We start from the raw sequence: 25005 nt of genomic DNA, 5'->3' as shown, positions 1-25005 counted from the left end.
TCTCAATTATCGAGTCTGGTCCCAGAGACTGATTTAGCTCTCATCAAGGCTAATTACAGATCTCACGCTCCATTCCCACATTCCCTTGGACAGTAAATTATCGTGTTGGTTTTGAGTGAGTCGGGGGTCTGGAAGAACTAATGACGGGGATTAGCGATAGCAACCAGCCACTGAGTGGAGAGGTGGGGGGCTGAGCATCAGACACGTACACACAGCTTTGTTTTCATGCATTTTCAAGACATTTTGGGGGGTAAAAATGTATTCCCATTCAAAATCCTATTTTCCTAACCTTAGCCCCCGAAACCTAACCCTTAAGCCAAAAATAGGATTGTAACAAATTCAGGACATGGAAAAAAGTAATGACTTTTCAAAATGTCTTGTTTTCCTACCTTGTCAGAACATTCTGGTGACTTGTCAGGACATTGTGGTCCTGATAAGGTAGGAAAACATGTACACACACACAGTAGCCAGAGGTGTCACGCCTGCTCCCGCTCCCCCTTTCCGCCAAGCTGCCCATCATTACGCACACCTGTCACCATCGTTACGGGCATCAGCGCTTCATTGGACTCACCTGGACTCCATCACTTTATTGATTGCCTCCTCTATATCTGTCTATTCAATCAAATTTCAATGAAATATATTTATTAAGCCCTTTTTACATCAGCTGATGTCACAAAGTGCTGTACAGAAACCCAGCCTAAAACCCCAAACAGCAAGCAATGCAGGTGTAGAAGCACGGTGGCTAGGAAAAACTCCCTAGAAAGGCCAGAACCTAGGAAGAAACCTAGAGAGGAACCAGGCCATGAGGGGTGGCCAGTCCTCTTCTGGCTGTGCCGGATGGAGATTATAACAGAACATGGCCAAGATGTTCAAATGTTCATCGATGACCAGCAGGGTCAAATAATAATAATCACAGTGGTTGTCGAGGGTGCAACAGGTCAGCACCTCAGGAGTAAATGTCAGTTGGCTTTTCATAGCCGATCATTCAGACTATCTCTATCGCTCCTGCTGTCTCTAGAGAGTTGAAAACAGCAGGTCTGGGACAGGTAACATGTCCGGTGAACAGGTCAGGGTTCCATAGCCGCAGTTTGATCCCCGTGTCAGCATTAATGTTATGTTTCCCATGTCCAGACGCTGTCTGTGTTTTGTTTCATGTCTGTTATTTATTAAATATTCACTCCCTGTACTTGCTTCTTGTCTCCCAGTGTCTGTCCTCACAAGAGGTAGCAATGGTGGTTAACAGATGCTACAGATATGTCCAGAACAGCAGTGGGGTTACCCCCCCCCCCCCTCCCCAGCCCCCTAGCACCCTTGTCCCCACCAGCCCCCTCAGTCCCCCCCATCACCTTGGGTAAGATAATAACGAGGCGGCCATACTTTCCCACGGCTCTTAACCAGCTGTGTGGTGCTGCTCTCCCAGCAAGGCCTGGTCAGTAATCAGGACCTCATTAGGCGACCAACCGGAGGCCTGGGCCTGGCCTGGATAAGCTCGTTCAGTAGAGGAGAAGTCCCCCAACAGTCAAAGTGGGCAGAAACATTCTTGTAGGAACAGAAAGAGAAACACTGCAGGCCAGGAGACAGATAGGAAATGCTATCATTATAGTAATGCTTAGGGGTAATGACAAAGCACAGTCTTGCAGAGCAAGGTAAATATGCCTTTCTTAGCCAGAAATAGGGTGAACATGTGTTAACTACAGGTATATGCATTAATGGGTGTGTTGAAGTGTGCTGTGGCAAGCTCTTCAGAGATATTGTGTGTATAATTCAACTTTAATATGTTAAGACACTGACATGATTAAACTCTGTACTCCCTCTGCAGCAGATAGTGAGAAAATCTCTGACGACGCTCCGCCTGCCAGCCCTGTGGACAAACCTGATGATGGGGCCCCTGGAGACGTAGCCCCTGAGGCCCCAGCAGGGGAGACTGATGATGAGAACACTGTCTCCAATAAGACCTCAGTGGAGTCAGTGGAGGCCAACGAGAACAACAACAACAACACCATCCCAACCGCCAGGATCACTTCAACTCCAAGAGGTTGGTATCGTTCAATATCTGCTACAACCTCTTCTGACGGGTTGGGGTAAAGAAGAAGACACATTTCCGTTGAACATTTGTATACATCTTCTAACGTCATGGTATCTATGGCTATGGTTAGTTGAATATTGTTCCTCGCCGTTTAAAAAAAGGGGGCTAAACACATCACACCTCTCGTTTCGCTTCTTTGCGTCGTTTGAAAATACAACGAGACAGATTGGTTTATCCACTTCCTCTTTCTCTGTAATTGACTCAGGGATACAATGTTGAACAGAAGTGTTCTACTACGCCTTGAACATTCCTCTCCTGGGGAGAATGTCATTAACACAGCATGGTGATAACACTACAACTCCCAGACTATGTCCATATCTCAGCGTGAAGGATTCTTCTATAATTGGGTGGTGAAGACTGAACCAACAACTCATCAAGACAGTTAGTTCAAGCTGTCGTTTTCTAAAGCAACTTTCAGTTGGGCTCTAATAGCAGTGGTGTTCCTCCCAGCAGTGGAACATAGATGAACGCACACTGGGGACACTTGAGTCAGTTTTAAATATCTGGTCAAAACCGATGGAAAGCATCACTAAATGGTCAAGCCATGGCAAGTGAAAGGCAGTTGTTAGCAGCAGACGTATGTGTATGACCCTTCCCCTTTACTAAGACATGTCGCAGAGCTCAAACCAAGAGAGAACGCCAGTTGTTCTTTCAGTCTTTCAGCGGTCCAAAAATGCATGGGATATTTGTAAACTGTGGCTATAGGGTCACTCGTAAGAATGGCTGTAGGATTCCATTGTTTAGTCCCACTACTATCAGATGGTTCTACAGTATATGATTCAGAACACATGTTCTACCATCACATCAGTATTGAATGTTCTACTTTGGCAGGGATCCTGACTGTAGGTCTGCTGCCATTACTCAAATATTTTCTGGAATGTATGAGTGCAGGGATACAAGCATCCTTTAGTAACCATTAGCAGGAGAAATGTAGCCATAGATCTAGGGTTAAAACTCCCCATGGTCATCACTTCATCTATGCCCTGTCTCCTCATTATTTTGTTTGTCTCACACACACTTTTTCCTCTCGCTCTCACACACTTTCTCAGGACGGGCCATGACCAGCAGCTTCTCTGAGGTTCCTCTGGACAACCCGGCCTAAAAGAGATCCTCCTTTATCTGCAGCCCCTTCACAACCACGGTAAGCCCCCATCGGACCCCCAACCTCCCCCCTGCAGCTGCTGAACTACTTCCCCAGCTCAGGTGTTAGTAAACGGATCACTCCCCCCCACCCCCCCTACCAGCCAGGTCAGCAGGCCGCAAACGACTTCTGCTGGAAGTGCCAGATATGTTACTGAACCGGTCTCCCTGAATTAACATTGCAGTATAAATAGGACGTCATAACCACCAATCTACCGGTACTGCTGGTCATTATCTATCAGTCTTCATTAGATTATTTGTTCCCATCTTCGTAAATCTTCTTGACGAGGCTAATCCACATTGATATATATTATATATTCCTTGAAGGGATGTTTGTGGTTGTCGATGCATCTGGACTCAATTCTCCATTGACTGTCATAAGATATTGCAGCATATATCACAGTTGAATTTCTTGTGTAGGGAGGATTTATATAGGCTCCAGGTTGAGTGAGAGGGACACATGTAGGCGTATTTGTTATACCTCTGCAATTTTATAACTTATTTATTGGACAGACGTTGTTTAGCCTCTACAAGAACAAGTCGTACAGTTAGAAGAAAACGACCACAACTTGCACATCAAATATCTTTCACAATCTACCAAACAGCTCCCAACCCTCTTCAAGATCTCCTTGCCCACTTGCCGCTAAACAATGCATTTCCGATTTCCACTCATACTCTCTCATACAATTGTTCTGCTCATAACTCTGCCTCTTATCTCATTTCAATCAGGCACTCCAGCTAGATTCCTCACAGACCCCAGCAGCTTGGGTCAGCTAGCCAGTCAGTCAGTCAGACACGAAGTTATAACTATTGCCCCCTGCACCTGTGTCTCTCTTCTCTCTGAACCCTGCCGCCACTATAATGCTGCTGCCCAGGGCCTGGACCCTGAAGACCTGAGGAATCCACCCCGCTCTTAACAGCTGATGATAGGCCCAGATCTTAGGCCTGCCGCCGAGACGCAATGTGTTAACAGTCACAGGTCGCATCCCATTTCACAAAAAAGCAGACCCCCAGAAATCCCTGTTATCTCACATCCATCAGGGGTTGTCAGTCCCTCACTTTTTCCCACCCCTCTCTTCCTCCCCCCTTTCTCTATCGCTCAGTCAGTAGTTTTGCTTGGCCTGCTTTTTTGTGTGACCCTTAAGATGACGTGTAGTGTTGACATTTCCTCATATAGTATAGTAGAATCACATAATGTAGAAAGATGTCTAGTGACCATCCCTCATAAAACTACATTTACAGCAGAATGAATTAGGTCTCATAAAACTACATTTACAGCAGAATGAATCAGGTCTCATAAAACTACATTTACAGCAGAATGAATTAGGTCTCATAAAACTACATTTACAGCAGAATGAATTAGGTCTCATAAAACTACATTTACAGCAGAATGAATTAGGTCTCATAAAACTACATTTACAGCAGAATGAATTAGGTCTCATAAAACTACATTTACAGCAGAATGAATTAGGTCTCATAAAACTACATTTACAGCAGAATGAATTAGGTCTCATAAAACTACATTTACAGCAGAATGAATTAGGTCTCATAAAACTACATTTACAGCAGAATGAATTAGGTCTCATAAAACTCCGCAGGGCCATCTCTACAGCAGAATGAATCAGGTCTCATAAAACGACATTTACAGCAGAATGAATTAGGTCTCATAAAACTGCATTTACAGCAGAATGAATTAGATCTCATAAAACTACATTTACAGCAGAATGAATTAGGTCTCATAAAACTACATTTACAGCAGAATGAATTAGGTCTCATAAAACTACATTTACAGCAGAATGAATTAGGTCTCATAAAACTACATTTACAGCAGAATGAATTAGGTCATGTAGGAGAGTGCAATTAGAAGAGAAGGCTACTGCGTAGCACCACTGACAAACATGTCCTTTATGGGTATTTATGAAAAGGCTGGATAAGAAGGGTGGGGATTTGTAAGGCAGCCCGTTGCTTTATCCCGGTGGGAAGAATAGTCAGGTTTCCCCTTTTTCTCCCTCGCTCTTCCTTTATCTTTTCTTTCTCTCGCTCTCCCCCCTCCAGGATGGTTTGAGCAGGAGATTCAGAATGAGGGTCAGTAGGGGGAGAGGAGAGGCAGTGGACTAATGGATACATTTTTATGTTTTTAGAATGCAGGTATGCATGTGTACACTGCATGTACACAAATATGCACAGTGTAACCTTAGTCATTCTTAAAGATGACTGACGTGTCTCCAATCTCCGTCTTTAAGGTAGGGGAAAACGTGAGAGAAAGTCTTGGTGGCTATGCTGTGGCTGTGTATGTAATTACAATTATTGCCTTCAGACCACCATAATTAGTTCATTAGAGGATTGGATAATTGGTCCAGACAGAGCCACTCTCAGAAGAAATTACTACCTTGGTCCAGAGTATTTTACACTACACAAGGCCCCATGCACCTCATTGTCCCAGGATCCATTTCATGTGATTTATTTACAGATGTATTTAACAGAATTGTTAGAGACAGAGTTGAACATGTAGATGGAGAATAACTAACCGTAGATAATATAGGACGACGTTAATAATCCTACATGTGTAATGTAGCAAAATACAACTGTTAAAATGACATGTTTTATGCTAGTTTCTATTTACCTATGTCAGTCATATATAATCACATATACACACCGTTTAACATTTTAGTTCCTGGGGATTCTGGTACGTAATTGCTCCTATACCATTGCCTTCCAGAACTTTCGTATGACTTACAGAAACAGTGAGAGCTGAGGCTACCAGGGCTACCTTCTAGCAGCACGTTATTGATATGGTTTAGAGTTTCACACTGGGGGAGTGATATTGGATCACGGCAACTACAGCGACATTATTTATATTTCGGCAATGGAAAGCAAGTATGCCCGCTGATAGGCTTGGTAGTTACACTCATAGAAAAAAGGGTTCCAAACGGGTTATTTGGCTGTCCCCATAGGAGAACCCTTTTTTTGTTCCAGGGAGAACACTTTTTGGTTTCAGGTAGAACCCTTTTGAGTTTCATGTAAAACCCTTTGTGAAACATTCTACATGGAACACAAAAGGGTTCTTCAAAGGATTCTCCTATGGCACGTGTCAAACTCATTCCACGGAGGGACGAGGATTTCTGCTCCTCCTTTGTACTTAATTGATGAATTAAGGTCAACCTGGTTGTCTAGGTCTTCACTGAAAGGGAAAACCAAAAACCAGCAGACACCAGGCCCTCCATGGAATGAGTTTGACACCCCTGTCCAACGGAGACAGCCGAAGAACACTTTTAGGTTCGAGATGGCACCTTTTTGTCTAAGAGTGTAGCCTATTATTCTCACTGTTGAATTGTAGTTATTAACTCTATATTCTAAATACAGTGGAAAAGACGACGGATGATACAGCAGCTTCAGTTGTGGATTTCACTTTTAGCATGAGGAGAAAATGCCATTCTTGGAAGGCAAGCTGGGCCTTGCTCATAAACAATAAGAAAAGCTGTCTATTTTGTGCTTTACATACATAGAAAACAGACTGAATCGACCTTGAAGGAGACATAAAAAGGAAAGAAAGAGAAAAGCAAGAAACAACCAGTCCTTTCTTCCTTCCACCTGGTTTAGGTAGTGATGAGCAAGCTGGAAAGCCTGAACTTGAAAGGCCTCTTGTCTCCCCCATCCAGGGGAGATAATGGACAGGACCTGACAGCTCATGAAACAGCATAATTAGCTGGTTAGGCCGGCTGTGTTATTTTCCAATCGGGTTTGCTTTCATGCCGTCAGCTCACGGGGGTTATCATACATTTGACTGGAATAGACCGTCGATCCAGAGAGAGAGAGAGGAGAAAATGTGGACAAGCCTAGCTAGTAATTAGTGTGGGCTATTTTATTGTTCAAGAGGGGCTTTCGTTCGATGTGATTGGACACAGGTTCAAAGACGGGGCAAGGCTGTGTAGAGACTCAGAGGTCAAGGGTCAGATTATATCTCATGTGTTTATGAACAGATCTTCTAACTTTGTGCTTAGATATATTTGTCATTCATCGGCTCCAAAATAAATAAAAAATATTGTTTATGTAGTGGCAATGCTGTCACCAGTAATAAAAAAGAAACCAGACCTCCATTTTGGGGTTTGTGACCACCATTTTGGGCGTCCCAATGGCTCTATGGCAGTGTGAGAGGGGGCCTGGGCTCAGTAATAACAGTGGCTGGGTGGTGTTTCCTGCATGTGTGGGTTTTGATGTGGTGATGGAGATGACAGGGCTCTGTCATGTCACCTGACTGGCTTGATGTTTTATCACAGGGAGGGACTAGTGGAAAGGCAGGATGGAAAGGCCCCTTTAAACACACACACACACACACACACACACACACACACACACACACACACACACACACACACACACACACACACACAGGACAGAAACAGCTGGTGTCAGCTGATCCCAAATCTGCCTCTTGTGTCCTGTGCAACACAACAATGTTAGCCCACTAAGCTAAAAGCCTAAGCATTCGCTTGGGGAGCTAACACAAGACTTCAGGCCTCAGGCAGTTACTCATCAGACAAGCTTGATTCCCCAAACCATTACATAAGCAGTGTACTCTCTGCCCTGGCTCACCAACTGAGTTAGACATTGTGCAGGGCTCCACACTGAGAATCATTCAACAATAGACCAGCTCAAGTTGTGTAATATGACAACAGCTGCATGTATCTACAGACTGATATTTATAATGTTATATTAGATTAGTATTAGCTCGTATTATGTGGCTCACATAGCATGAGTAGTCCTCTACCCTGACAATTACCCTGTGGCTCAGTTGGTAGAGCATGGTGTTTGCAATGCCAGCATGGTGTGTGCAACGCCAGGGTTGTGGGTTCGATTCCCATGGGGGGCCAGTACAAGAAAATAATAATAATTAAAAAAATGCATGAAATGAAATTAAATGTATGAAATGTATGCATTCACTACTGTAAGTCGCTCTGGATAAGAGTGTCTACTGAAATGTAAATGTAAAAAAATTATCTAGTTATTACTGTATATAGCCATGAGATTAAACACATATTGTGTTTGAATGAGATTAAAACACACACGTTTGTGTTGGTGGCTGACTGCTGCCTGTGACCAAAGTTTGAAGGTGGAGAGCGTGGAGTCAGGCTTCAGTGTTGATGGTACTTAACTGTCTGAGGGTCCCAAATGCCCTATGACAAAATGGCGTCTCTGCCGTCTAGCTTTTTAATGTGATACTGTTATATACAGGCTCTGGATGTTACTGTTAGCCACTGTTGTTCTGTCAAAAGACATTTCTTTGATCATGAAATGTATGCATCTTGTTTGACATGAATTCCTAACCTGATGTCAACTTGTAATCCCTAAATTCCATTACTGACTGAAAGACCACATAATGAGCATCTTCATAGTCATTGTTTATCACACAACACTGTCAAACGACACCCCACATCTCATTTTGTAAATCCATTACCCTCAACATTTCATACACTCCTTCTTTAATCCCTTGTGCCCTACTTATTTAAACCAGCGCTACACAGGTCTTGAATTGCCTCCCTGTCTCCCTGTTTCTACTCAGCCAGTGTGTTGAGAGATGCAGCGTAAAGGTTCCCTTTGATGCTCAGATAAAGAGTTAAAGGCCTTCAAACATGCCCTATGCTGGCTGGGCTCCGCACACTCTCTCTCTCTCTCTCTCGCTCTCTCTCTCGCTCTCTCTCTCGCTCTCTCTCTCGCTCTCTCTCTCGCTCTCTCTCTCTCTCTCTCTCTCGCTCTCTCTCTCGCTCTCTCTCTCTCTCTCTCTCTCTCGCTCTCTCTCTCTCTCTCGCTCTCTCTCTCTCTCTCACACACACACACACTGGCCTGGGTCCCCTCCTATGTTGAAGTCACTGGAGGCTGCTGAGGGGAGGACGGCTCATAGTAATGGCTGGAATGGAGTCATTGGAATGGTGGAGACCACGTGTTCGATACCATTCCATTGACTCCATTCCAGCCATTTATTTTGAGCCGTCCTCCCCTCAGCAGCCTCCATTGTTTGACGTTGCTGTGCTACATCCATCACAGATGGTTGATTTCTCTGGAAATCCTCACACCTTGTTTGCTTGCCTCTATTTGTAGTGCTGATCCAGGCCGGATTGTAACGGGATAGGTCTAGCAGTGGATCTATTGACATATACACCAGACACACCTACTAATTCAAGGGTTTTTCTTTATTTTTACTATTTTCTACATTGTAGAATAATAGTGAAGACATTAAAACTATGAAATAACACATATGGAATCATGTAGTAACCAAAAAAGTGTTAAACAAATCAAAAATGTATTTTATATTTGAGATTCTTCAAAGCAGCCACCCTTTGCGTTGATGACAGCTTTGCACACTCTTGGCATTCTCTCAACCAGCTTCATGAGGTAGTCACCTGGAATGCATTTCAATTAACAGGTGTGCCTTGTTCATTTGTGGAATTTCTTCTTAATGCGTTTGAGCCAATCAGTTGTGTTGTGACAAGGTAGCGGTGGTATACAGATATAGCCCTATTTGGTAAAAGACCAAATCCATATTATGGCAAGAACCGCTCAAATAAGCGAAGAGAAACGACAGTCCATTACTTTAAGACATGAAGGTCAGTCAATTCGGAACATTTCAAGAACTTTGAAAGTTTCAAGTGCAGTCACTAAAACCATCAAGCGCTATGATTAAACTGGCACTCATGAGGACCGCCACAGGAAAGGAAGACCCAGAGTTACCTCTGCTCCAGAGGATAAGTTCATTAGAGCCTCAGACATTAGAGCCTCATAAATTGCAGCCCAAATAAATGCTTCACAGAGTTCAAGTAACAGACACATTTAAAAATCAACTGTTCAGAGGAGACTGTGTGAATCAGACCTTCATGGTCAAATTTCTGCAAATAAACCACTTCTAAAGGACACCAATAAGAAGATTTGCTTGGGCCAAGAAACACGAGCAATGGACATTAGACCAGTGGAAATCTGTCAATGTGAGATTTTTGGTTCCAACTGCTGTGTCTTTGTGAGACGCGGAGTAGGTGAACGGATGATCTCCGCATGTGTGGTTCCCACCGTGAAGCATGGAGGAGGAGGTGTGATGGTGTGGGGGTGCTTTGCTGGTGACCCTGTCTCTGATTTATTTAGAATTCAAGACACACCAGACATCAACCAGCAAGGCTACCACAGCATTCTGCAGTGATACGCCATCCCATCTGGTTTGTGCATAGTGGGACTATCATTTGTTTTTCAACAGAACAATGACCCAACACACCTCCAGGCCGTGTAAGGGATATTTGACTAAGAAGGAGAGTGATGGAGTGCTGCAGCAGATGACTTGGCCTCCACAATCACCCGACCTCACCCCAATTGAGATGGTTTGGGATGAGTAGGACTGCAGAGTGAAGGAAAAGCAGCCAACAACTAGGCAAGCATATGTGGGAACTCCTTCAAAACTGTTGGAAAAGCATTCCAGGTGAAGCTGGTTAAGAGAATACAAATTAGATGTTTTTTTAACACTTTTCTGGTTACTACATAATTCCATACGTGTTATTTCATAGTTTTGATGTCTTCACTATTATTCTACAATGTAGAAAATAGTAAAAATAAAGAAAAAGTTGGTGTTGGTGTGTCAACTTTTGACTAGTACTGTACATCTACATGTACAGTGCATTCGGAAAGTATTCAGACCCCTTGACTTTTTCCACATTTTGTTACGTTACAGCCTTATTCTAAAATGGATGACATCGTTTTTTGTCCTCATCAATCTACACACAATACAATAGAATACAACACAATACTAGGGTAGCCTAGTGGTTAGAGCGTTGGGCTAGTAACCGAAAGGTTGCAAGTTCAAATTCCCGAGCTGACAAGGTGCAAATCTGTCGTTCTGCCCCTGAACAAGGCAGTTAACCCACTGTTCCTAGGCCGTCATTGAAAATAAGAATTTGTTCTTATCTGACTTGCCTAGTTCAATAAAGGTCATTTTATTTATTTTACAAAGCAAAAACAGGTTTAGACAAAAAAATTCAAATCACTGAAATATCACATTTACATAAGTATGCAGACCCTTTACTCAGTACTTTGTTGAAGCACCTTTGGCAGCGATTACAGCCTCATGTCTTCTTGGGTATGACGCTACAAGCTTCACACACCTGTATTTGGGGAGTTTCTTCCATTCTTCTGTGCAGATCCTCTCAAGCTCTGTCAGGTTGGATGAGGAGCATCGCTGCACAGCTATTTTCAGGTCTCTCCAGAGATGTTTGAAGTTTTGGCTTTGGCTGGGCCACTCAACGACATTCCGAGATATGTCCTGAAGCCATTCCTGCGTTGTCTTGGCTGTGTGCCAAGGGTCGTTGTCTTGTTGGACGATGAACCTTCGCCCCAGTCTGAGGTCCAGAGCGCTCTGGTGCAGGTTTTCATCAAGGATCTCTCCTGTTATTTCCTTCGTTCATCTTTCCCTCGATCCTGACTAGTCTCCCAGTCATGCCGCTGATAAAGATCCCTACAGTATGATGCTGCCGCCACCATGCTTCACCGTAGGGATGGTGCCAGGTTTCCTCCAGACGTGACACTTGGCTTTCAGGCCAAAGAGTTCAATCTTGGTTTCATCAGACCAGAGAATCTTGTTTCTCATGGTTTGAGAGTCCTTTAGGTGCCTTTTGGTAAACTCCAAACAGGCTGACATGTGCCTTTTTTACTGGGGAGTGGCTTCTTTCTGGACACTTTACCATAAAGGCCTGATTGGTGGAGTGCTGCAGAGATGGTTGCCCTTTTGGAAGTTTCTCCCATCTCCATAGAGGAACTCTGGAGTTCAGAGTTACCATCGGGTTCTTGGTCACCTCCCTAACCAAGGCCCTTCTCCCCCGTTTGCTTAGTTTGGCCAGGTGGCCAGCTCTAGGAAGAGTCTTGGTGGTACCCTTCCCCAGATCTCTGCCTCAACACAATCCTGTCTCAGAGCTCTACGGACAATTCCTTCAACCTTATGGCTTGGTTTTTGCTCTGACGTGCACTGTCAACTGTGGGACCTTTATATAGACAGGTGTGTGCCTTTCAACTGTCCAATCAGTTGAGTTTACTATAGGTAGACTCAAATGAAGTTGTTGAAACATCTCAAGGATGATCAATGGAAACAGGATGCACCTGAGCAAAATTTTGAGTCTCATAGAAAGGGTCTGAATACTTATGTAAATAAATTATTTTCTAATACATTTCTAAAACCTGTTTTTGCTTTGTCATTATGGGATATTGTGTGTAGATTGATGAGGGAAAAAATGTAATCCGTTTTAGAATAAGGCTGTAAAGTAACAAATGTGGAACAAGTTAAGAGTTCTGAATGCTTTCCGAATGCACTGTTTTCATTCAATCATGGACACTTACTGACAGTTGTGGCTGCTTTGTGTGATGTATTGTTGTCTCTACCTTCTTAGCCTTTGTGCTGTTGTCTGTGCCAATAATGTTTGTACCATGTTTTGTGCTGCTTCTATGTTGTGTTGCTACCATGTTGTTGTGCTGTCATGTGTTGCTGCCTTGCTGTGTTGTTGTCTTAGGTCTCTCTTTATGTAGTGTTGTGTTTTGTCCTTTATTTATTTATTATTTTTAATCCCAGCCCTTGTCCCCGCAGGAGTAGACTTTTTGCCTTTTGGTAGGCCATCATTGTAAATAAGAATTTGTTCTTAACTGACTTGCCTAGTTTAATAAAGGGTAAATAAATAAATATTCCACGTGGGAGTATATTCACTTTTGATTGGTAGACAGAAACACTTCCTACAACTGTAACCCAGCTGTCTTTTCCTTTGGGTTTAGAGGTCAGACGTGTTTCGGACGATCTAAATGTGTTTAGAATGCAAGAGGGTAAATTTACAAGAGGGTCACTTGCAGGTGCTAGTTAATCTATTATAAACATACACCCAAGGCTTCCTGTTAGCTTTGCATCTGTCATGACCTGGTCGTAGCCATTTGCCCTTTTCCTGTTTCTTTTTTTTACTTGAATTTTTTTACCAACACCCAGCGAAACCATTAGAATATTTAACCATTACTATATTTAAACGTTAGGATGCAGCCCTGCCTCATAGTACAGTACACAGCTGTTGGTGTGGGTGGAATGTAGCTAGCTAGCTGCTCGCTATTGAAACACTATCACTTTCTGTGGCAGAGATCAGAGCAACCCGGGTGTCAAATTCGTCTTGTGAAAAATCCAATAACTGAGTGAAAGACATTTGCTAGTTCAGCCAGTTGATTTAGTGGCAGTTGTTTGCTATAACAACCCTAAGTATACAAGTTAATCAAAGACAAAATTCAGATAACCCCTTAGCTAGTTTAGATACCGTTTGGCTCATTGACTATTATGGATCTCCACCAATGTTAACACCATGACAACCTTCATTTGTAGCCTGTGCTGGAGGACAAGGCTAGTTGACGCCTAGATGGCTTTCCAAACAATTTAGAGGCAGGTTGTTTTGAAGCAAGCCCCGTTATGGGGTCATGGCTTGCCTTTGTAGAAGAAGTCGAAACCTTGACAAATGGGGTCAAGTCAAACAGATGCTTGAGAGCTATCTATAACCAATAAGGAACTCCAACCACCACCTCCAACCACTGTCTCTTTCTCGCTCTCTCGCTCTCTCTGTCTCTGTCTCTCTCTCTGTCTCAAATCTCTCTCTCTCTCTCTCTCTCTATCACGCTCTCTGTGTTTTGAATTATAGTTTATAGCTGTTTTATTATCATCTTATACTTACACCATACTCATATAGTCGCCTAAAATATAGCCTTGTGTTGCTATCAAACTCTTGTTGTGTAGTAAGCTGATTAGCCTTGTAATCTACAGAAAGCTAATGAACAAGGGAGTATAATTGAGATACTGATTTTGAGTATCTATTGCTAGCCCTGGTCCGTGATAGGCCTGATCACTGACAACGACGAGACAGCCTATAGGGAGGAGGTCAGAGACCTGGCCGGGTGGTGCCAGAATAACAACCTATCCCTCACCGTAACCAAGACTAAGGAGATGATTGTGGACTACAGGAAAAGGAGGACCGAGTACGCCCCCATTCTCATCAACAGGGCTGTAGTGGAGCAGGTTGAGAGCTTCAAGTTCCTTGGTGTCCACAACAACAAACTAAAATGGTCCAAACACACCAAGACAGTCGTGAAGAGGGCACGACAAAGCCTATTCCCCCTCAGGAAACTAAAAAGATTTGGCATGGGTCCTGAGATCCTCAAAAGGTTCTACAGCTGCACCATCGAGAGCATCCTGACTGGTTGCATCACTGCCTGGTACAGCAATTGCTCGGCCTCTGACCGCAAGGCACTACAGAGGGTAGTGCGTACGGCCCAGCACATCACTGGGGATAAGCTGCCTGCCATCCAGGACCTCTACACCAGGCGGTGTCAGAGGAAGGCCCTAAAAATTGTCAAAGACCCCAGCCACCCCAGTCATAGACTGTTCTCTCTACTACCACATGGCAAGCGGTACCGGACTGCCAAGTCAAGGACAAAAAGGCTTCTCAACAGTTTTTACCCCCAAGCCATAAGACTCCTGAACAAGTAATCAAATGGCTACCCGGACTATTTGCATTGTGTGCCCCCCCGTCCCCAACCCCTCTTTTACATTGCTGCTACTCTCTGTTTATCATATATGCGTAGTCACTTTAACCATACATTCATATACATACTACCTCAATTGGGCCGACCAACCAGTGCTCCCGCACATTGGCTAACCGGGCTATGTGCATTGTGTCCCGCCACCCACCACCCGCCAACCCCTCTTTTATGCTACTGCTACTCTCTGTTCATCATATATGCATATATATGCTTTAACCATATCTACATGTACATACTACCTCAATCAGCCTGACTAACCGATGTCCGTATGTAGCCTCGCTACTTTTATAGCCTCGCTACTGTATATAGCCTGTCTTTTTACTGTTGTTTTATTTCTTTACTTACCTATTGTTCACCTAATACCTTTTTTGCACTATTGGTTAGAGCCTGTAAGTAAGCATTTCACTGTAAGGTCTACACCTGTTGTATTCAGCGCACGTGACAAATAAACTTTGATTTGATATTTTTACACACTATGCCTCTCTTTATGAAAGGAAGTATCTCTCCTTTATGTGACCTGAAACCATGCCCCAATCCATTAGTCATATCGGCAGTGCGTTTACCACTGCTATCTGGTCCAGAGATCAGTCAGATCGCGTTTGTATAATACCACACACATCTCACGTGTTCACTTCCTGAACTTGTCTCCACATCACAAAACCGCTAGGTGGGGTCGGTCCAACTTCCTGCTTGGGTTCCTTGACCTTCAGTGACCCTTTGCGGTGGGAGCTAAGTGAAAAGGTCAGAGGTCAGCGCAACCTAATTAAAGGGTATACACTGACCACAAGAAGGAGAGTGATGTACTCCCTGTGTCCTAGGAGACACACCCACATTCTTTAGTGGTCACTGAGACATGTCCATGCAGAGGTTGAGCTAGAGGGAATTGTCCTCAAGGAACCTCTAGACCTGCACACACTTAAAGCTGCAATATGTAACTTTTTGGGGGACCCGACCAAATTCACATAGAAATGTGACATTCTCAACTCTAAGAAGTGGCAGATATGTTCTAGGTGCGTTATTTCTATGCTTCCCGTTCTTATGTTACGTTGTTGCGAAATTTTACTTTCTGTTTCATACATCAGCTTCAAACAGCAACATATTTTTATAAGATATTTCACAGCAGTTTAGATGGTACAATGATTCTCTACACTCTACATGGCTTGTTTGGTCACATAAACTAAAATTAGGCAAACTATTAGAATTTTAGCAACCAGGAAATAGCAGAGCGATTTCTGCATATTGCACTTATAAACATACAGATGCCACACACACAAGCCAGGTAAAGGAAGAGAATTCTTAAGAGCTCACTTTTACAATTTCACTGTTTACCATACCCTCTACCTAACCCATCTTTGATGGATGTCAGAGGACGGTGACCTCTGACCTTTTTTGAGTGTTTATATTTTAGGCTCTTCCCAAGAGTTCCACCGTAGCTGTCACATTTTCCCTTCTCTCTCTTGTATTCCCGCCATGCTAGCAGACAGCTGGTTGCCAAGTGCTGTAAGACACACACACCATTATTGATTTCGCTTTAGAAGCTAAATAATAATAATAATAATATATAATAATACCAGTCTGTCAACAAAGGAAAGCAGATTATAGAAAGGCAATGGCAATAAAATAATATGGCTATAAGTTTGATATGCTATATGGAAATGGTATTTACACCTTGGTAGCTTAGCTTGTCAGCGGTCACCCAGGTTCCATAGCTCTCTAAATAGGGGCCCGTTGTTCAACACAGGGTTTCCCGAATAGCATCTATCTTCATTGCGGCTAGCGGCAGCCCTTGACATCGTGTGTGTGTGTGTGTGTGTGTGTGTGTGAGAGAGAGAGAGATCTGGTAGCATGCTATGATGTGATGCCCACTTTACCCAGACACTATTCCTGGAGATAGAATAGAGTAGTAGCCTCTATTATTGCATCCGGATGTTCCATTGAGCTTTACAAAGGGGACCAGGCCAAAGGGCTGTCTATTGCAAATGTAGGATCTTGATTTGAGACAGTTTGCAACAGGAAATGTGGATTATAATTCATCTACATTTTTGTAGGGGTAAGTACATATTTCGTAAGGGAAAATCAAGTGTGAAATTTCAACGTGGAATTACTAAGCCTTTTTGAACCTCCAAATAGACCACGAGTTTTAAATGTCCTGCATTGCAGGAAAGTTCTCCTGCAACAGGGCTATCAAATTAAGATCTTACATCTGTACCTATACTCTGAAGTTGAAATCCGGTATCCTAGACTAACAATGAAGGACAATGATCCAGTCATTGAACAAAACCCTTACAGTTCCTCTGACCAACACCATCTGTCACTTCCAGTTGTTTTACAGACAGTCAGTGCTTTGAGGACCTACTAAGAGTTCAGAAAATCATTTGTGGGGAGTTGGGAGGTGCAGTTAGTCGAACGTCTCTAGTAGTCAGCAGAACTAAGGTCAGGCTTTGTTTACTGAACAGAATTCCCCTGGGGCAGGATTGTCCAGATAATCTCCTGGGAATTGAGTCCGCCCGCCAAATGCCGGATTAGGGAAGTGGCCGATCCTTTCAGCTCCTCTAGAGCCCCTGGGCTCAGTTTTTCAAAAGTTATCTAGCCGGATTTTGGCAATCGGATGCGATTTAAATTAATAGAACGGGTTTCCCAATTCAAGTCAATAATTACTCTGTTCTATTCATTCTATTTCTATGCATTTAATCCTATCCGATAGGCGAAATCCAGATAGATAACTGGGCCCTGATGATGCCTTCTCCACACCCATCCACAAATACTGTCACCTTTCTATGTGCAAAGCAATAAGTACTGTGGATGGATTTAGTCTTAGTTCCTGACAAGGTATTTCTATTCTCATGAGCCATAACTAAATCTCTACATCAGTCAAGAGAGAGCATGGTCTTTCCAACTATCTTACTATTGCTGGATGGACTGATGTCATAGTACCAAACCAGTCATCGTTCTGATCTCATTGACAGTCCCCATGTGATCAGATTCTGTCCTGGAGGCACACTGTTTGGAAGGAGCAGCAGCCATAACAGCTTCATGTCCATCCCCATAATGCGATTCTGTCTGTGACTTCAATAGTATGTAAGGGATAGACCTGTCACCATCCTCTGCTTGGTGTATTTTCTGCCGGTGTCCCCATCCAACATAATTGGTTGTTTTAGCATTCCTGTCCACTCCTCCTGGGTCTAACCTACTCTTCGGGCCTATGGGCCTACTGTGATCAGAGACTTGGTGAAAGATGGACATTCACCTGCTGGTATCGCCTCAAGCATCAGCTCCAACCTCCAACATTCCTTCCTCAGGCCCAAACTGACGAGTCACACCACGGCTTAATATGCCTGTGTCTTTCGGTGTGTTAGTCATCACAGTTGGGGGACTTTTCTCCCCACTCTCCAGGTGTAAGAACAGTTTACTTTAAATGAACGCTTTAGGTATGTTACACTGCGGCCACTATTGCTACATTTTGATGTGTGTGTATGGTGGTTTTAAAATGGAGATGTTTTACCGGATGTTTGATAGTGAAATGTTACTAGTTGAGAAATGGTAATACAAGTTGACGCAGGGCTGTGCATATTCATGACTATGATGAATTTGGCTTTTGTTGTTGTAATGTAAATGTAATGCATTATGTTTATATTGCACATAAACCTATTAGAAGAAACACTGTACCTTTTTAAATGAACTTGCAGTTGTGTTCTTCCTCAGCAAGCTTTCACATTTATATTTATATTAATACTAAACATGTAGTAAATCGCTGCATTGCTTTGACCTGAAAGCTATTACGATTAACTGCTCAACTTTTCAGCACTTAACCTTTTCAGTTGTTAATCTGTCAAATCAAACCGGTTTTTGCTTCCCTAGTTATTTTCTCTGTTTTTACATGCCCATACTAATAGGTAGGTAATTAGCTTAGACACATGCATTGCCCTTTCATTCAAAGTGTTTCCAAAAACGTCTTTATGGTAACGTCTTCTGACAAAATGGACAATTACAGTTGTATTGTATTCTACCATGCAGTGTAGGAATATTGACTGCATGGAACAGGTCGTTTAGAGGAGACCGTTGTGATGACGAGTGGGCGGTTCCAAAAGGCTAGATCTGCTTTACTGCACGCTGTAAAAGCCCAGGGGAGAGGGAAAGAGCGGTGATAAATTGTAACGTTTGAAACTGTCCCTCTGTGATGTCATAAAGCAATGATAAAACAGGTATATAGTCAGTTTAGGACAGAAAGGATTTCGGATTTCACTTAGTTTCCACCTGACGTTTTTAGAGGGGGGTAAAGGTGAAGGTAGTAAACAGGTTTATGCAGGTTGTAGGTAATGAGACTGAAAACCGGTTGAGGTTTTGGTCTATTACTATCCGTTAATAAAATGATAGGGGGAAACTTACCTCCGCTACAGTTCAAACCCTTGACTCCTAGGCCTTACTACAATGTGAGCAATCTAATCAATTGTAATCACTACTTTTGTAACCCAGCATTTGAGCTCTTGTTCAGAGACCAGATTGAGGAGGTGGTAGTCTCTCGCTGGACTCAGGTTAGCCTCCGTAGCATTTTCCCCAGAGTCACTAAATCCCCAGTGGAATGTCAAGCCTTTCAGTGACTAGGTTTCTCCTTCACTATAGTAACTGCCTAACTGGGGGTTCTCTCCACACAGATCCCTATCTGTTCCTATATGGCTGAACTTTAGCTCAGTTTAGCCCAGCCACTTCACAGAGCTGTGCGAGAGCTCACCTGTCCTGCAATATGCAATCAGACCCTTAGTAATCACATAAAGCTGTTCTCTGTTACCCGGTCTCCTTTTTATTGCATGCATTTGAGATTACCGGGGGTCACATTTGAAAGTGCAACGGCAGGATATAAGAGCTGTGAGGATGAGACACTCCTACAGCATGGCCGGTTTTCATTGATTTGGTCATGTACTATAGACTGCACTCCAGCCATATCCAATAAACACCTGTTAGCTGCCTTTAATTCTTATTTGGGTATGTAGGAGTTTTATGTATGAAATCTGTACACGCAGCTTTTTGTCGATCTAAAAGTGAATCTAGTCTAAGTCATCAATTGCTTTTTAAGGAGTTGAACCACCTCAACTCCACGGTCTTCACACCTAGGGGGCATACACCGGTTCAAAGAATCCATAAAAGGGTCATCATATATCAATTTAATAGAGTTTTTTTTTTTTTCCCATGTCCGGTATCCTGTCCCGCAAACAGATGTTTCAGCACAGGTGTCAAAGGTCAGAGGCCACGTAAACATGGTCAAAGCAGAAGGTATGGCAGGGGGTTACAGGTGACGAGAGCCAGGATAGTGGTGTCACAGGATGACTAAGGACACAACTTTCCAGGAACATCCAGCCAGGTAGGAATATAGATGGAGAAAGTTAAAAAGCCCAGAGAAAGGTAGCCCAGTTTGATCTCCCCATCGTGACGCTCCATCGATTACAAAGCAAGATTAGCAAAGGTTGAAGCTAAGTGCTTTTCAGATGAATAACTGTTCTGCACAACGAAATGAATCATTTGAATCACGAGTGACCCACTGACTTCATGCTGACTTCCACGTTGTTTTCTTTGTGTTTTTTAGGCTGAAGAAAAAACGTAAAAGGTAAATTCATCGGAAACGCCTGAAAACAAAGTATTTCATTCAATTCATATTATATAGGCTAGTTGGTTAAGTTGATGTTTTCTCTGTCTATAAACAATTTAACTATTGTTGTCTTTTATATCTCAGGATAACCTACGGAAATGCTAAGTTAAATTTCACAAATGCTATCATTATATTCTGGTACTTTTATTATACTGTATTTTTGTTATCATAGCCTTCGGAGTTAATACGCCTAATTTTGATTCATTCATTTCAATTCTAAACATATGCCCTGCGTCACAGGGTCCATGTCTCGTGTGTGTGTGTGTGTGTGTATATAGTATAGATAGGAAGTATGTCTTTAGGGAAGAGTAGCAGTGTCAGAATGTGTTCATGTTGTTATTCTGATTTACTTAGGATTTTTACCATGGCATTGTTGAATACTGATTTCTGATTGGCTTGAAGGGCATTCTAGAAAGCTGCATTATTTATTTACATAAACTCAAATGAAGTCATACGAGATGAGGTCATGTATGAACTTAACATTGTTAACATCTTTTTTCCCAGATACATTTTTGGGAAGATCAGTTTCAAATCTTTATGCAGATTTTTCACATTCCCCCTCAAGCTATATTGTCAATTCATTTGTCTTTTTGATAAAACGGCAATACTTCCATCGTCATGTTCTGTACATTTTATTTGCATGGGTTTGATTACATCCTTTTTGGCTGTTTTGATGTCAGTAGCTAGATAAATGTAGTGAATGTGTCACAATGTGTCTGTTATTGGGCGATCTAAGTCCTACTCAGCGTGAAGCGTGTGTTTTATTCATGTTCTTCAACTTCCCCTCGTGTCAGCTGGGCCTCGTTCAGGAGCCAAACGTTGTGGAAACGTTGCAGATAGAAATGTCATGATTAGAGCCGACGTGATTCCTGATTCCTCATCTCAGAGAGGCATGTCTGTTCTGCAAAATATATTTCTGAACGTTTCACCATGTTGTGCCCTGCTAAATGCAGCCCTGGTCCCCACATACAGTGAACTGGACCCTGCTATTGCGAGGCCACCTGTTAATACCCTCATGAATTAGAAACCAGGCTATGGAGCCAATCCACTGCATCTCCATCCAAGAAGAAATCCTAAAGGGCTTATGGGTGGATTGCTCTGGATGCTAATAGTAGCAGATATGCTATAATTTACACGTAGTAAAACACAACAAAAAGAAGGAGAGGAAAGGGAGGCCAGGACAAGATACAGTCCAAGCCAAGAAGATAGCAGTGTTGGTTCATGATCCAGGGGAAATGAAAGTGATACTGTGATATAGCTTAGCTATGACAGAAAGAAACAACTGGGAGAGGTGGGATACGGGCGAGAACTCCAAACTGTTTCCTTTACAGGATAGTTTATCCTCTTTCTACACACTCATTCACAAACATCCCAATGTAGTGTGTCAAAATATACCTCCTTTTTTTTCATGCATCAATTCTGAAATCTTGACACAAATAAAATGTTAAAAGCTAAGTAGTCTAGAAGACGTTTCCATAAATAATGCTCTGTCTAGAACACCTGTTTCTCTTGTTTGTACATTTTAATAAATCTATCAAAAACATCTGCAGCATCTAGTTGTGGTTTTTCTGAAAGTGTGGAGAGCACTTCCTTCTCTCATATTTCTCACGGGGAAAAAAAACATTTCAAGAAACCTTTTTAAAATAGCTGTCATTGTAACAAGGTGCCCCTAGTGTCAAACATGTCATTTCTTCTTGCTGACCGGCCAACTGTCCAACATCCCGCCTCCAGTCCAACCGGTCATGTTATGGTAAGCGTAAACACGGGCTACAGGTGCAAATGCGTTCGCTTCAAAGTGACAGCGTTAAAAGACAGGAATTCCCTGACACTGTGCCACACATTCCTGGGACTGCAGTGCAGCACTCCCTCAAGTCTCTAGCAGGGCTCTTTTAGCTGGACTGGCGTTCAGTAGCTAGCTCATTATCACCGCTAATTAGACCTCGAATATAGCCTTGGAACATGGATCGACCATGACGTTGTGTTTGTAGACTATCTAGCACTCCATCTAAACTCCTTCAGTGTGAACTCCTTCGGCCGTGTGCCTTCTCACACCGCTGGAGGTGTACAGTTATTCCCTGACATTGCACAGTCTTGTGCATTAATGCTTACTTATGACTATCGTGATCATACATACTTTTTAAAGTCTTATGTAATGTAGTTATAGTACCACCCATCTAGTGCCTAGTTTTTGGGCCTGTTCCAGGTGCTATATGAAGCTTGTCTCCAGGGCTTCTGTCCTGTTCTGCCTAGTGATAACGCCAGGTGATAACACCAGTCCCAACAGCCAGCGGACCAATCGGGTGGTTTTTACATCTTAATCCACCATTAAGAGCTGAAATGCTGCGTTGGGCCTTGTGGTGAGTTCGTGACGGCAGGAGAGGCACTGGAATGCAGGCTCATACCCTTCAAACCTGACCACAGTCATGGGGGGCCTCACGCCAACCAGCTAAAGGAGGCAGAATACTACCCTCCTCCTCCTATCCTCTCCCTGAACTGAACCGGATCCAAATGTATTAGGATCCTTCCTGGTATCCCCTATTTATACGCTGTGTATTTTTACAGGCGGGCCGGATGATTCGGATGCTAGCGTCAAAGGGTGAAAGCAAAGAGAAAGGGGTTATGGTGGACCCTCTTTCTGGGTGCTATTCTGAGGATGTGGAGGGGGGCTTATCAGAGGTGATCAGGGAAAGAAGGTTGCCACTAGAACTTCTCCATGTTCAGAATCTGGTAAATTGGACCTTCTAAACATACACTACATGACCAAAAGTATGTGGACACCTGCTCGTTTGAACATCTCATTCCAAAGTCATGGGCATTAATATGGACTTGGTCACACCTTTTGCTGCTATAACAGCCTCCTCTCTTCTAGGAAGAATTTCCACTATATGTTGGAACATTGCTGCGGGAACTTGCTTCCTTTCAGGCACATGAGCATTAGTGAGGTTGGCCATTGATGTTGGGCGATTAGGCCTGGCTCACAGTCAGCATTCCAAAGGTGGTTGATGGGATTGAGTTTAGGGCTCTGTGCAGGCCAGTCAAGTTCTTTCACACCGATCTCGTCAAACCATTTCTGTATGGACCTCTGTTTGTGTACGGGGGCATTGTCATGTTGAAACAGGAAAGGGCTTTCCCCAAACTGTTGCCACGAAGTTGGAAGCACAAAATGGTATAGAATGTCGTATGCTGTAGCGTTAAGATTTCCCTTCACTGGAACTAAGGGGCCTAGCCCAAACCAAGAAAAACAGCCCCAGACCATTATTCCTTCTCCACCAAACTGTACAGTTGGCACTATGCATTGGGGCAGGTAGCGTTCTCCTGGCATCCGCCAAACCCTGATTAGTCTGTCAGACTGCCAGATGGTGAAGCGTGATTCATCACTCCAGAGAACACGTTCCCACTGCTCCAGAGTCCAATGGAGGTGGGCTTTACACCACTCCAGCCGACGTTTGGCATTGCGCATGGTGATCTTAGGGTTGTGTGCGCATGCTCTGCTAAGAAAACCCATTTCATGAATCTCCCGACGAACAGTTCTTGCGCTGATGTTGCTTCCAGAGTCAGTTTGAACTCGGTAGTGAGTGTTGCAACCGAGGACAGATTATTTTTACGCGCTACTCGCTTCTGCACTCGGCAGTCCTGTTCTGTGAGCTTGTGTGGCCTACCACTTCGCGGCTGAGCCGTTGTTGCTCCTAGAAGTTTCCACTTCACAATAACAGCACTTACAGTTGACCGCGGCAGCTCTAGCAGGGCAGAAATTTGACGAACTGACTTGTTGGAAAGGTGGCATCCTATGATGGTGCCATGTTGAAAGTCATTGAGCTCTTCAGTAAGGCCATTCTACTGGCAATGTTTGTCTATGAAGATTGCATGGCTGTATGCTTGATTTTATACACCTGTCAGCGACAGGTGTGTCTGAATAGCCAAATCCACTCATTTGAAGGAGTGTACCCGTTACAGGTTCAAAATAGCAGATTTGGACACTGATAAGCGTTTAAATTGGACGCAGTGGCTGTACAGTAACATGATGTCAGAGTTCAAGGTCTCCACTTCACAATTCAGTATTGGTTTTGACTGACAGCAGTTCTGAATTTGAACATCGCGAGCAACAAAAAATTGTTGTACAACATACTTTGTTGTCTGAGTGAGGAAAATGCTGTAAATAAAGAGGACTCTATGTATTTTGAGAGACAAAGTGATTAGGATTATAATAAATATACCGCTTTGATGTCATACAAGCCAAACACCAGTTAGTCCAAATGTACACTTCACATTTCTATATCATAAAACTCATGTCTTATACAGTGTCAACGTTTATGATCACTAAGCTTGATGTACAGTTGCAAGATGACATGGCATCATAACCTGGGTTGTTCTGAACAGAATGAGCCCGTTTCTACATCTGCGCTTTTTGCGAAAAATGTGAAAATCTTACTTGTTCTATGAATGTAAATCTGTGATAGATTTTTGGGAAAACCTTGCTGAATATTTATTTACCGTTTTGAACACTACCCATGTTTTTGACATGAAGGATATAATATTGTGACGACCCTGGGTTTAT

General features: G+C 43.1%; 1 protein-coding gene across 2 annotated transcripts in view; it reads left to right on the top strand.

Annotated features, from left to right (window-relative positions):
* The window catches only part of LOC106610211 (uncharacterized), a 30008-nt gene extending 8945 nt beyond the window's left edge, over positions 1-21063 (top strand). The window contains exons 8-11 of one of the 2 annotated variants that reach the window (XM_082974167.1): positions 1820-2035; positions 3136-3227; positions 20388-20408; positions 20955-21063. In XM_082974167.1, the coding sequence (XP_082830293.1) occupies positions 1820-2035; positions 3136-3188 (269 nt within the window). In that variant the 3' untranslated portion in view covers positions 3189-3227; positions 20388-20408; positions 20955-21063. Of the gene's footprint in view, positions 1-1819; positions 2036-3135; positions 3228-20387; positions 20676-20954 lie in introns of those variants that run through there. The other variant, XM_045716573.2, reaches the window with a different exon arrangement.
* Positions 21064-25005: the final 3942 nt, after the last annotated feature.

The sequence above is a fragment of the Salmo salar genome, chromosome 04 (assembly GCF_965601325.2).
Source record: "Salmo salar chromosome 04, fSalSal1, whole genome shotgun sequence".
In the NCBI taxonomy this organism is placed as follows: Eukaryota; Metazoa; Chordata; class Actinopteri; order Salmoniformes; family Salmonidae; genus Salmo; species Salmo salar.
Note: the sequence above shows the minus strand (reverse complement) of the source record. Positions and strands in the feature narration are given on the sequence as shown.